At 38.4% G+C, this 14,284-nt stretch overlaps 1 protein-coding gene across 2 annotated transcripts in view; it reads right to left on the bottom strand.

Annotated features, from left to right (window-relative positions):
- The window catches only part of TTC27 (tetratricopeptide repeat domain 27), a 115,426-nt gene that overhangs the window by 52,770 nt on the left and 48,372 nt on the right, over positions 1-14,284 (bottom strand). For both annotated transcript variants that reach the window (XM_086460518.1, XM_086460517.1), the window contains exon 10: positions 1,507-1,620. In XM_086460518.1, coding sequence (XP_086316644.1) covers positions 1,507-1,620 — 114 coding nt within the window. The remainder of the gene's footprint in view (positions 1-1,506; positions 1,621-14,284) is intronic.

Here is a 14,284-nt window from a genome sequence, read left to right as displayed (position 1 = left end):
GACTCAGGAATGAAAACCTTAAACGGAAAGTTACTCAAGTTATTTGATTAATTTAGCACATATGAATCCTTAAACAACTTTTAACTATTTGTGGAAACTGAGCTTAACCGTACCAAATCAACACAAATACGTCATTATGTTCAAACACCTAGAAAACTTAATGAAGGAAAACATAAAGATACTAAGATTAAACATAATCTTTAAACCCACAGATTCTGTGTCTACTGAGAGGTCACCTCCCGAAATGTCACAGCGCATGCCAATCAAATCCTTCGCATGACTGCAGTTGCAGCACGGCGAAGTCGGATCAATGGGCTGGCGATGATAACCCCTTCGTGAAGACTTCTGTCATGAGACTGTCAAACTGTGTACTCTAACAATTTCCAGTATTCAGGTTTAATCAAGTTAGACAAAAATGTTGGAGACGCTCCAACTTTTTACAGCTTCGGGCATCAAGGATCCCGAGATTGCTTCCCAAATGCTGTCAGACACTACATCTCCCAAACTTGGAATCCTGGCTTCCTTGACACTCTCCTACTGACCCCAGGAAATGCCACTATGGCCACTCTATGTCCCCCTCAGCAAAAGAAAAATGCAGCAGCCCATCCAAGCTGCATTCCCTCAAAGATCCATGCATCAATAGTGATTTTCAATGAAACATCAGCTTCTTCAGGATTGAGTTACACAGCGCCATAATCATAAGTTTTATACATTCCTGGCTGTTTCAGTCAGCAGGACTGCTGCCTGTTGGACATACAGAAATGCCTTCTGTTCATGTGTGACAACACTTAACAGCATAAAGATGAGAAATGGCTAACCAAGTTCTGTAATATGAAGAAAAAAAATAATCTTTATATAGCCCACAAGCCTTTCCTTTGAAAAAACTATTTTACTAAATAAATCCTAATTGCTGACACATTTCAGAATTTTAAAACTTCTTTTTTTTGTATTTGAAAACTGATATCCTCTTTGTTTGGAGCAAGATTGTTTGATCACTGCCTAAAACTTGCAATAAACATACTAATCACTAAGTATCACATCAAAATGGTACATCAGAAGTGCTGCTTTATTCAAAAATGTGTTTTCTTGTTCACACAATACCAATGACTATTCACAAGTTTCAGTGTTTCTACAGATGATTTACTTGAGTAAAACCTATTAAAAATATGACAGCAGTAGCAGCTTTACATTCATGAACTTTTACATAAAAATTCCTCAGCTCAGAAGTCCGAAACTAAAGGTAAGAAAACAGATTATAATTTCAATCTTCCAAAACCTGTCATGTTTTTGAAAGAAAGTGACCATTACTTGTATGTGTAAGAGTTTATCTCAAGACTGGCAGACACAGAAGAATGTGTCATTTATACATCTAATTCAAAGACATAATTAGAAGATTATCTCACTCTCAGTTTGCAGAGAGGAACTGCAGAAGCTTCTGACTCCTGCCTGTTTCCATTTGACATACAGAGAACCCCGATGCGTACCAAGGCAGCTCAGAAGGCTTACCTGAGTCTGCTTCATTGCCCGCTCCATTCTGCGAGTACTTCCTTTCTCAAGCTTGGTCCGAAGGAGCAAGGCTGACGTCTGAATGGCCCAGAACTTCGGCTGAGAGAGCAAGCACTGCAGAGAAAAACGGTATTTTTCATTATTTCATTTTAAAAGACACTGAAGACAGTGAAGTTTTTAACAGTGTTCTCAAGCACGAAAGCTGCTGCCTACTCCAAAAGTCAAGTATGAGGTTGCAGTACACATCTGATGACGTGAAGGCCGCAGAGATTACTTTATTTTCCATACAAGAGGCAGCCATCAAAACTATTTTCTCCTGCTCAGCCACTGCAGCACTGTGTGTACATGTACCCATGTGGTGCACACACCAAACTGCACAAATTAAAATGGCTACTCGAATGAAAGGAAAATAAAGAATTTGATACTGAGCAGTCTGCCTCAGCCTTCCCCACACCTGCATACAGGGTGGCTGTGGACAGCAGCAAGGACCCTACTTCTTAAGGCTGAACAAAACCAGTTCTCTCTTGGCCTCTCCTCCTACACAAGGAGCTCCGAGGCCTGCATTAACAGCACCTCCACATTAAACAGGCTAAAATTGCTAAGAATCTGAAGAAGAATAATAGTTAATTTAGAATTTGCCATAACTTGAGAATAACAGAAAGAATTTTTGATGTGTAGTAGATGCACAGGGAATACGGAATAATCTAGGTAAAAAGCTTTCCTAAAGACATTGTAGGTTATCACTTGGAACACCCTGCCTGAACTCCAACCACTAACTTTTAGGAAAGCCCAATAGGAGATATGTAGCCAATATAGCTTTGATATCCCTTAATAACGTACAGACCGCCTGAATTCTTTCCAGTATGGTTTCAGACACAGCATACCATTTTTCTGCTAGATATTCAGTTTGAAAAGTGAGACAGCAGGAAAACTTCCTTGCTAATTTTATTGACGCTACAAATATGATTCAGCTTCTCTGAGAAAATAAATTTGTCTATAGATATTTGTAGACTGGAGAAAAAGCCCCAGTGGTTTTTTTCTTTTCTCTCAAAAGATCTCCCAAAGCATTAAAAATATACTTTGCTGGTGGTTTGTGTGAAAGGCCTGACAAATTTCTGTCACATTGTAATCTATTTTTCTTTTCCCTAGTGTTTTCACAGGAAAGGAAGCAGAAAGAAACAAACCAAAACAAATTCTCTCCAAGGAAAACTACAATGGGAAGAGAGGCGACAGCAAATGACAGCATAAATGACAGCAGTATGAATGCATGTACAGCCACCAAACACTTCAACATCAGCTGATCCTCCCTCTTATGACCAACAATCTCTGCACGGATTCTTTCATGCCTTCTACATTAAGAAGTACCCACCAGCTTCTACACCATCCTTTACGTGATGAGGACCTGGAAGTATTAGGGGAGCAGTCAGTCACAATGTTCTGTATTCTGTATACTTTCAAGTGCCCTTTTACAAATGAATTACGATCAGTAAATCCGTTAACTGGTCCAAATCCTCGTTCTGAAAGCCCATCGCTCTCCTGTCTCATGACGGGAAGTTCAGTCTACTATCTATTTTCGTTTGGTCTCAAGACAAACCCTCCGCTCCAGGACACAGGCAAGACATTCTTAACAGAGGACACCGGTTTCTGAATTTATTCTTTGGTGGCCATTCCAGGTGGCTGCTAAAAAACCTTAAGGGATTGTTAGGGCAAACACTTGAACAATGGTTAATTTAGCTTAAAAACTTACTTTGTGAGAGAGGTTACCCCTTCCCCCATTTTCCTCACTACTAGTATTCTGTCACATCATTTTATTTTTTTGCTTAAAGGGAATTTTTTCTCTGCTACATGGTGGTAGATACTAGCATTTATTTTTCAGATGACTACAACATCTCTCAAAAAAGCAATGAAAACTGAAGGCCTTGAGAAATAATGCTCCTAAAAATATTTTCAGGTCAAACGACAGCCCTTGTCCAGCAGCAGAGCACTTGTCCCCTCACCCTGGTTCACCCTAGCGACTGGCACAAGCAGGGCCCAGCACGAGGTCTCTGTGCCCACGCCACCCAGCCCTGCAGGAGAACTGGCAGCTCCGGAAAGCCCCTCTCCTCCTCTGTGCATGCCTGCCCAGCGCTGCGCAGGCAGCGCCTTCGCCTCCCGCTGTACGCGGCGTGGGGAAAGGCAAACGGGGAGGAGGAGGAGCAGAGAGAAACCAGGCGGGAGAGAGGCAGAGACAAGCCCATGTCACTCCCCTGCAGGAGCAACATCAAGGTCTGATCTTGAACAACAGCCCGCTTTTTGAGGGTGTTCTGTACAGCTACAGAAGAAACACTGCAACTCTCTAACAGTTTAATGGCGGAAAAAAAGCCCTGCAACTGCCCGGGACAAGGAGAACCAGGCCTATTTTCCAGTTAAGGAACACTTGTGATTTTGTACTCGTACTGAGCTCAGTCCTGTGCCAGAACTCAAAAGCTCACCTTTTCATTGCCTAGTTGTAATGTTTAAAGCACCACAGATACAAAATAATACACGTATAAAGGGCATAAACGTTTATACTCAAAGGCCGTAAAGAATAATTTCAGAACGTTTATCCATAACTATTAAGCAAGCTTTAATCTTCTACCCAAAACCTCCACTTATTCCAGATAATACTTTCTTGTAAGTGCCAAAGCCTTGTGTTTTCACCTGAAGCTAAATCTAGACTCTATTAACGAGACTACAGGTTAAAATAAAACATCTGTATAAAAAGAAAAACTAAATCAAGATGATGCAAGTTTTGTCAACATATCTGGCAGTTTATTGTCCTGTACCAAAGGCAGCTAAGAAAATTAACAAAATAATTCTAAACCCAAAACACTATTGAGAATCTTCACAAGTCATCTTTGTTCTTACTCAAGAGCAAGAACAATAAAACAAAGAAAAGGAAAAACAGGAAAATTGGATGGGGTGAGAAGAAAGGAAGGAAAATAAAGTTATGCAACATTTTCTGCACTGAATGGAACGTTTTCACATGGGAAAACTCATTTCTCCAATTCTTCCCCACATTTTTTCCTACAGAAAAGAACACTTTATATCATCCTCTCCCATCATACTGAAGTGTAAAAAGATTACCAAAATATCACACAAAACAGGATATTTTATTCAATATATCATCCTTATATGGCATCGCAATGAAACAACATGATCCTCAAAGTCTTAGTAACAAAGTAGTCCACTATGTACAACATTTATAATATCCCCCTTACTATGTAAGAACAAAATGGCAAGTAACACCTGAACGGTGAGATAAGTGCACATTACTACTGGCACACAGATCAAACCCAGCCACGTGAATCCTGCCAAACCCAGGCTAACTCTCAAGTACCACTAACGAATGAGTCAGGCTCGTCATTATTCAGAATTTAACCTAGGTGTGATGCACTCCCTCATCACTCTGATAACCTTCTGTCAGAGAAGCTGAAAGGATGGTTGCACAATTTGTGACGTCTATACAAAATTCAGCACAAGCTAGCAAGAATCTTCAAGGAATGTGGTACCATTGGTATTTCATAGGTACACATACACACAAATTTATCTGTATATTATTAATGAAGTGACAATGTTTGGTTTTAAGGAAACTACATACAGAGAAAGCAGCCTGCAGCTCAAAAATCAAGAATGTAATATACACAAGCTAAGACAGAAAAGTTAACCAAAGAACCCTGGGAAAGCTGGGACATGCAGAAGAGCTTTACACAATACTGTAAGACATCCAACCGACAACCCAAACCAAAACAAAGTCCTCTGAAGGGCAGATAAAACTGTATTAGTCAGTCATGACTTATAAAAGGCATAGGTTGTTCAGAGCAACTCTTCTGCGTTACTCCATCTGCTATATAAAAAGTTAGAGCTGCTATAGGAATTCTTTCTGACATCCCAGTCAGGAAGAGCTTACATGGGCTTATTAGACATACTAGACAAGCTGGAACAGGTGAAGACGATCCTTAACCGCAGTTCTAAATGATTTGAGTATTTTCTGATTTTCCTTATTATAGACCTACTACTTTAAGCAAGCCCACTCTTTTATTCCTGTATCTTGCTCACTGATAAACTATCAGTAGCCTAGCAAACTTGTGTGATTGCTAGGATGGAGCTATCATTTGAAAGGGACTTTCAAACTCTGAGGGCTTCCAATTACAACCAGTTGTGGAATTCCTAAGAGTTTGCACATCAGTCCAGCACAGAACCAAAAAATATTCTGCTTATTGGCCAAATTGCCAGGATGTGATGAAATGACTTACTTGAAGGCACAGGGATGAGGCACCCTGAGGACTGATTGCTCTGTTCCTCTGTCATCCCCTCCAAAGAAATGACCTTTAGTTTAGATTCACTTAGGTATTTGCTAACACATTTTAAGTTATAAACAAACAAACAGAAAACACTTGGAGGGATTTAGAAAAAATGAAAAAAAAAAATCCCTTTCTAGTTTCTTTTCACTATCAATCTCAGTTAACATACTTCAGCAGCTTTGTTGTTTGCTTTTCCAGAGCCACACATAATTAAGATTTCCAAGTTACTTCTGCAGATTAATTCATGTCTATTTATCATTAGTCTTGCTTCATATAACCAAGAATATCATTATATGATAGTTTTCATTAAGTCATTCTGATAACTAACATGAAAACCTTATTTTATCAATATAACCAAAGGCAAAATGACAACCTTGTAACTCATGCCGCGCTCCCGTGTAAGAAGAGAAAATACTGTGGCTTCTGTGCAACACCCTATCTTGTGCGCAGCCGCCAGGTGAGGACAGTAAAAAACCAGCTGGAGGCACACGACTGAGGCACGGACGGGCAACATTCGTGCTTCGTGCAGCTGCTCCGCAGCCGTGCCTGTTAACCTCCGGGGCACTGAAAGCTACCTTACAAGTGTTTAACTTGCTTTTAAGCATACAGCAAGGGATCCTTTGACATAAAAAGTGCTATGGAATTCAATCCTAAGAAACAAGAGAAGAAAATTAGTATGCAATTAGGGAGAATTTGGCTTTGTTTACCACAGTTATATCCAACTAATCTGATGCTTAAACTTCTCCATAACTAAAGCAAAGCAAGTTTTTATTTAAAAAAAGTCATGTTCAAATGACACTTGTTTAATTTGAATTTTTTGGGGGGAAGTTTCTCCTACCGATGAACTGGGGACAAAAGAGCTAAAAATGAAATAAAATTAAAAATAACAGACTTACAGAAAAATCTGAAAGTTGCCACATTATTGTGGAAAAGTTTCTTTAAATTTAATCCACATATTCTCAACAGAATAGTATTTTACAAAAGATATTCCTTGCAATTCTGAAAAGAAGTATGCACAAGAAACTTTGCCCTGGGAAGCAGTTAGATGAACTCTACAGAACTATTTCTAATTGCCTAAGGAAGTTTAAGGCAAGGCAAGCTCCAGAGAGCAGGAAAAAGAACACACATTTTGAGAAGTGTCCTTAGTATATCAACTCCTCTATTAACGGAGCTCGAACGCAGATGATTCCCAGTAGTACTGGCAGCTTCTGGTTGAAATGGGATTTGTAACTTTAAACAGTAATTCTGTTACAACTCTGTAAGACAAAATGAAGTACACCATGACTAAGTGGTTTCCAATACCAGTGTATTTTTTATATGTCACACTGAAAACCATAAATATCAAGATGATAAAACAAAAATACCAGATTCCCAGTTACAACTAAGCAGTAGAACCATGGCTTGGCAACAAAACATGCCGGCCAAGATGACCACTGTTTGCTTTTCTGCTTGGTGTATAAACATATAAAAATTTCCTGTTTGCTAAACAGTGCAAGTAGTTTCTCTGTTGAAATCCAGCATTCACACCAATTCTGCTGTGCATGCTCATCCCAAAGATTTACAAGTAAGTGAGAATCAAAGGATCTGATTATAGATCATCACCGGCAAATACATAACACTGAGGTTTCACAGACCTTAAATTCCTCCTGGTAGTGTTTTTGTTCTTATCATAACACTCAACAGTTTACTAATCCTTTAGTGACCAGAAATTAAGAGGAAACCACAATAACTATGCACATACACAAAATCTCAAAATATAATAAATACACAACTAAAATATATTACCATTTTCTGAAGAGGCAAAAGGTAAGCTACATGTTTATTTGAACAAGAAATATTTGCTGTATATAAACTCATTTAAATATACAAGTTGAAGGATTGTTTTCACACACAGAATGCTGTTCTCCTGGTGAACATAAATCTTTTAATGCAAAAAAGCTGCTTAGCAACCACCTAAAGGAACAGCTATCTCTTATCTATATTTAAATTGAAAGTTTGTATTTCATAATTATCACAGATCAAATTGCCAAAAAACTTTAAAAATGCATTTAGAATTATAGAATGTTGAATAAAGACTGGAATAAACAGGTTTTTGTCTTTGATCCACCATCGTCCTCAGTTCAAAGCTACAGCAAGATTTTTTCTCTTTTTATTTCCCATCATTGCATTATAAACAAAACCTCTCTATCATTACATAGAATTAATATTATTATATATAATGATAGATATAGAACTACTGTACGCAAATCTCCATATGTGTTATTACATAACTGTGTTAAAATTGAACCCTTAAAATAAAACGCGTATCTGTAAATCCCCACCTTACCCCAGACAAAGACTAAACGCTATCATTTTGGAGAGGTCTTTTTTTTTTTCATACTAACGGGGGAGCTCCTCTGGTCTCCTCATAAACCACCAGTTTATTGAAACTGGATAATCTGAGGTTCAGATGGAAACAGCTCCCTTTCCTCTATACTTACGTACATGGAATACAGAACATGTTCTGTCTCTCTGAGGGTATCACCTTAATGCACAATGACTTGACTTTACATTCAAAACTCAAACATACCTGACATGAAAAATAAAAATTCTTCTTGGACACTGAATTGGAGAAGGTGGCAACAACACACAACATGCCAAATGCAATGCCACTGACTTCCCTGCTCGTACACGACAAGTTACACTGACGGATTCTGCAGTACAACCCTCAATTTGGATACAACACCTTCACTACACAATAGTTCTGAACAAACAACAGCAGTTAACTTGGGAACAAACAAGTAGGATACTGAAGCAAATTATTCCGAACCACCTTCTCGTTGCAGCTTCTGTCATCGATAACCACTGGCACTGCAGACAACATTCCCAAATAACAACTTTGGAATCGACACCCCTAATCAGGGTGGTAAGTTGAGCAGCTATAAATTCCTCACCTTCCTGAGTATTATTGACAAGAAACATTTTGTATTTGATTGCATGTGTCAATCGTTGGATAAATCCCACTAATCTGGAAAAACAAATTCTGGGCATACGTTCAAGACATCAAACCTTCTGATAAATAAACTGTTAATCTCTAGAAATACTACGATTGCTTTAGGCCCAAGCAACTAGAAGATGTAAGGCTGTATATTCCCCAGTCACATTTTATTAGCTATGAACACCTTTATGTTTTCTAAGGCCCAACAAGAAAAAGATTGCATTAGGATTTCACTCCAGATCATTCTTGTCACAGCTTGACAAATTCTAATCCTATTTGGCATAATTATGTCTTTAGAGAGCAACACCAACAAGGTAAACCACACAAAGAAGGAAAATAGAATTTTCATACCTTGAGAATGCAAGGCTTCCACAAATCTTATGACAATGGATATATTTAGTGGTTAGCAGGCAGAAAGGCAGAGAAGAAAAGATAGTCTATAATTTATCCAGTAAATCCAGCTCCTAGCATAGACTAGTCAATGGATTCAGTAGATTTTTTTATTTTTTTTTTAAAGAGACCTAAACAGAAGGAATACCGTACAATAGTGTGCATTCTACTCCACATACATCTTTCCTCCTCAAGGTCAAAAGAATTGCTCAGGTGTCAAACAAACATTCAAGGCCTTGTTAATATGTTTTAACAATTATCAAAACCTGTACTGTATATGGCTTGACACATCTTTAATTTCACACTTTCGCTAAACACTGAACTCTATCCTACATTCAAAGTCACTCTGAGGGTGATTTGGACTGGAAAATTAAAACATTACCAACTTATCCTGCAAATTAAGTGTATATTCATCAACACAAAAGCAGACATTTTGAAAATTTCTGGTTTTCTTAACAGTAAAAGGCAGTAACTTCAGTTAGCAACTGACCACACCTTTTTCCATATGGCTTTGACAACTGCCTTACAACAATATGCAAAGTCTTTGGAGTTACAGACCACTAATTGATCAAACAGTCTTAGGGCAAAACTGTCAAGACAAGGATAATTTACATTTTCTTTGCAAACACCACAACTTGTATTACACACTTAACATGAATTATATTTCAGGCGTTGTTCCAAGACCTGTGTTAGTGTTTCTTTTTCAGTGTTGCACAGAGAAAACGTGTTATTACTGGGTTAGGTCTTAACTATTTTCTTGCCTAACAGTATCGAATATAAACCCCAGACGGCACCTTTAGAGCGTTAAGCCCAGACCTTTGCACTGTAGAAAGAAACAAAAAACCACACAATGCTTGAGCCCATATGACCTGCATTAGCAGAAGTTCCACATTCTCTGGTATTAGGTGTTCCACTGATTTTAATGAGTTGCTACATCAAGATAGCACGTTACAGAGTCGATCATATGATCACTGGTGAATTTTTTTTAAGGTCTCTTCAAATTACCATGATTGAAATGCTACCTTCTTTTTACACGAATTACGTCTGTCAGTCAGCTAAACCAGACAGACAGGCAGAAATCCTGAAAGTATTAAAGCGACAGAGGAGAAGATTTTACTTTTCTGCACTGAGACACCAGCTTGTGCACAGTGCCATTTTCCAGTACTGCTTTAATATTCCATATATATTTCAGTAGGTTTAGACCACACATTCAGCATATTTTTTCCAAGGTCTGAAGCTATTCACTCAACTGTATGACAAGGGTTTATTTTGGTCTATAAAACTAATCCTGGGAGTGTACGAGCAAAATAGCTTTTCACCGCAACAGGTGCTAGCTGATCAAGAACAGAGCTGGGCTTACAGCTCCCAGCCCCAGCCATTAGAAATATCTCCCAGTGTTAAAAAGTCAAGAGCAAGGCCAAAACACGATCAGTGATTCATATCAAGGGGCGAGTTTAATTAGAATGGTATTTTTAAAATTCACTTTGTCTAGTCTTGTCTGGTAGCCTCAGCACTCAAGTTGTAGTATTTACACACGGATTTACATCACTGTAAATACAGAGTACCTTCTGTTGAATTGGACTGCTAAAACAAGAGTACACGATCTGATTTTTTTGCATTTTAATATACTTCAATGTGAATGAGATTCTTTCCCATATATAATTTCACAGTCTTGGACAACAGAATACATTTGAAATAAAATATTAATTCTGAGAGTTTTAAAATTAAATATATGTACACACACACACACTGGGCAGTTCCTTTTATCTGCTCTGAAGAGTCGTTACAAGTTTCCTTTTTGTCTGTCTACACTTATAAAGCAAAATGTATGCAAAGATGTTAAAAACCTCTTAGTTAAACAGTTAATTATTTAGACTATACTACACTGATTTAGAAATGAACGCTAAACTCAATATAGCAGCAACTACACTGCACTTAAACGCAATTTAAAGTTCCCGAGAATCTCATCTAATCTCAGTTTGCAAGTGACTGACTCTTTCTGGAATTTATCCCATCTGAAGGTACATTAAATAGAACATAAGAGTTACTCAATAGCTGTCTTAATTCAAAAGTTAGAAGGGAAGACTGCAATAAATTTTCTTCTCACCAGACTTGCAAAACATTCCACTACTGTATAGGTTAATGTCATTTCACTTTAACTGTATTTTCTACAGCTTTTTCTAACCCCACTCAAAGAGTGTCCTGTAGCAAATGGGTTGCTCTAGCTAACATCCACCCAAAGGAATCCTTAACATCCATCCTGCTTTTTACTCTAAATATATTTCCCCTCCATGGCACTGGTTTCAAGCAGTAACTCTTACTCCTTCTGATAACCACCTTGCAAAGAACAGCTCCTGGGCAATTATTTATGCTAGGTCTGCTTGGAGATGGTGCTGGCTTTGGTGCCATTTCTGCAGTACCTAGGACTTCAAGGAATAAAAAATCAGGCAGGAAACCTTGGAAGTTAGCACCCCTGGGTCTTTTTACATAGCCAGCGATGATCGGAAGGTTCCTGAAAAAGACCATTTTGAACAAGCATCAACCTTAGGGGCTCCCCTTGAGAAAGCCTCTTAACTCTGCGTTGACTTTACGAAGGAAAGGAGGTTCCTAGCTCATGCACACTGGTTAGCTGCCCCACTGAGGTACTTATTGTCTATGAATCCTCTAGACAGGTTCTCAAGAATTTTATTGTATCTTCCAGTCGCAAGTCTTACTTCGTTCCCCCGAGTTTGTCATGGGGCTGCAGACACCTCTGGAGTGACTGTTTCAGCTGTGTGGTGGAAAAGAGACGCTCTAAAGCAGACTTTCTATATGAAACACAGATTTCAAAGTGACAAAAAATGAAAGATGTACCTCACATCCTGCTATACTTTTTAACTCAAGGCAAGGACCAAGTTGAGAAACATGTAAGTGTTTGCACAGATTTAATCAGTTTCAGAATTATACTAGCTAGCAAGAGGTGTAAGGGAATATGAACCAGTAGTCCCTTTACTAAAGTGAACTGTCTCCCTAAAATGAACAGAACACTCATTGCGTACAACTCTTCTTGATATCTTCTAAAGTAAGACTATTAATCATATTTCTGTAGATGGCACTACAAAAGCCAAAGAAAGTCACTGAAGATACTGGAAAAGGAGTATTGAAAACAGAATCATGAGTGAATTTTTTGCAAAATAAATTCATTTGCTACTTTCAAAAGTTCAGCTCTGCCAAAACATTGCGAAGACTATAATCTGTTGTCTGCTCAAAGACGTGTTACTATCCTCATTAGAAATACGAAGACACTTCAGTATCCTTCTTCAGCTTTCTCTTCTACCTACTCTTAAAAGAAAGCATTCTTTGTTGGAAAAAAAAAGAAAAAAAAAAAAAAACCAACACAGCTGCTTCTCGGCAATAGAACATTGCTCCATATTCACCAGCATCCTTTTCCTTTGCTCAGTCAATACTCAGACCCAGCACACTCAGCTGACAGTACGGCTAGAAGTCCTGCTGGGACAAAGGATAACCTCATAGTGTGTTTGCTCCTCTTGTTTTCTCTAGCAAAGCAACATAGGTAACATCCACATAAAACGAAGCTGCCTTACCTCTGGTCTTGGTTCTTGAAGTATCATTAGTTAGAAGAACATCCAACTTCCCTTTCCACTCTCCATGACCATCTCATTTGAAACCTGAGGTCACCCCTAGGCCAGCTCTCCTCTGCCGTGAATTTTAATTTATGTTTGAAGGACAGAGAGTGAAAAGAACAATACAAAAGGTCTACATCCACTGCTTTTACTAACAGACATAAGTATGTTGTTCTGTAAAAGGCTGCATCTTCTTCCCTCCTTCTGCTTCCACATACACTCCCTCACACGCAGAAAGAATACCCACCAAAACAACTCCCTCTCCCTCTCCCCAAGCACACTTTCCCTTAGTGTACAGGGAAGTGCTTAAGCACTTGTTAGAACACTATTCACGTTCAAAGCTCAGTCCCTGTCTGTTTGTTCTTCCTGCTACGGTCTTTACATCTTCTGAATAGACATCAAGAATTTCCTGAGCTTTCTCTTAAGTTGGATGTTTCTATGTTTTTCATAGAAAATCTTCTGTCTCACTCCATAACCCTGCAACTCAGAAACACCCAAGTATTGTCTGTATTAAGAAAACGAAATTAAAGGAGGTCATTTGATGTGGACGCAGGTATACTGGAATCTAACCTCTAGTCAGAAGTAGAAGAAACACGAGCATGCGATGATTGTGTTTCCAGCTAGCTGTGACTGCAGCTCCGCAGATAAAACTGAAATGGCAGCCCAGTGTCCCCTACGCTATACACTTCTCAGAGAAAAAGGTCAAAGAAAGCAAGCACGAGAGAAACATTCCCTTGCAAAGGAAGACTCAGGTTCCACAGAAAAAGCTACATGAAAGGATACAAAGATTTACACTTACTGAAGAATTTTCAGTGGAAACAAAAGACTCAAAGAAAGCTTTGTGTGGATCTAAATATAACAGAAACACAGAAAAGCAAGCTCACATTAGCCTTCATGGAACAAAAAGAAAACAAAAGGTAGGAAGCCACTCCTGTTGAGCTATAAACATGACTCTGAATCTGTAGAACGCAGCCTGTTATTTAACTTGCATGCATGCAGGTTGTAACTTTCAGAGCAGCCTATAAAAGGAACGGAAATCACAATTCAAGTAGTTTTAGACACATTGGAAAAATCAACTCAAATCAGGTTCTGTTATGCTTTTTTCCCCTTAGGATTTTCTACTTTCTAATAAGAGTAGAAAGGTATTATCTGAGTGTCAAATTATCTCTTCAGTTCTACATATACATCCAAACTTCAGACCTATCCTGGAAATCCAAAAGTCCAAAATTATTTAAATTTTCTTCCACATTAACAGGCATCAGTGGGCTGATATTTAGCAAGTTTCTAAGAGTTTAATGCTCTGTGATGATACTACGTGATATACATATTGTATCTTCTTGTAAGAGTTAAATAAAGAATATTTTTTCATGCTTTGCTTAAGCTGGTTTTCGGGCTGTATTTTGGTTTGGTTTTTCTTTCCATTTTGAGAGAGTATTTAAGTTCAGAAGTAAGTTTACCTTGGAGGT

Source organism: Leptosomus discolor, chromosome 2, assembly GCF_034619465.1.
Source record: "Leptosomus discolor isolate bLepDis1 chromosome 2, bLepDis1.hap2, whole genome shotgun sequence".
Lineage (NCBI taxonomy): Eukaryota > Metazoa > Chordata > Aves > Leptosomiformes > Leptosomidae > Leptosomus > Leptosomus discolor.
Note: the sequence above shows the minus strand (reverse complement) of the source record. Positions and strands in the feature narration are given on the sequence as shown.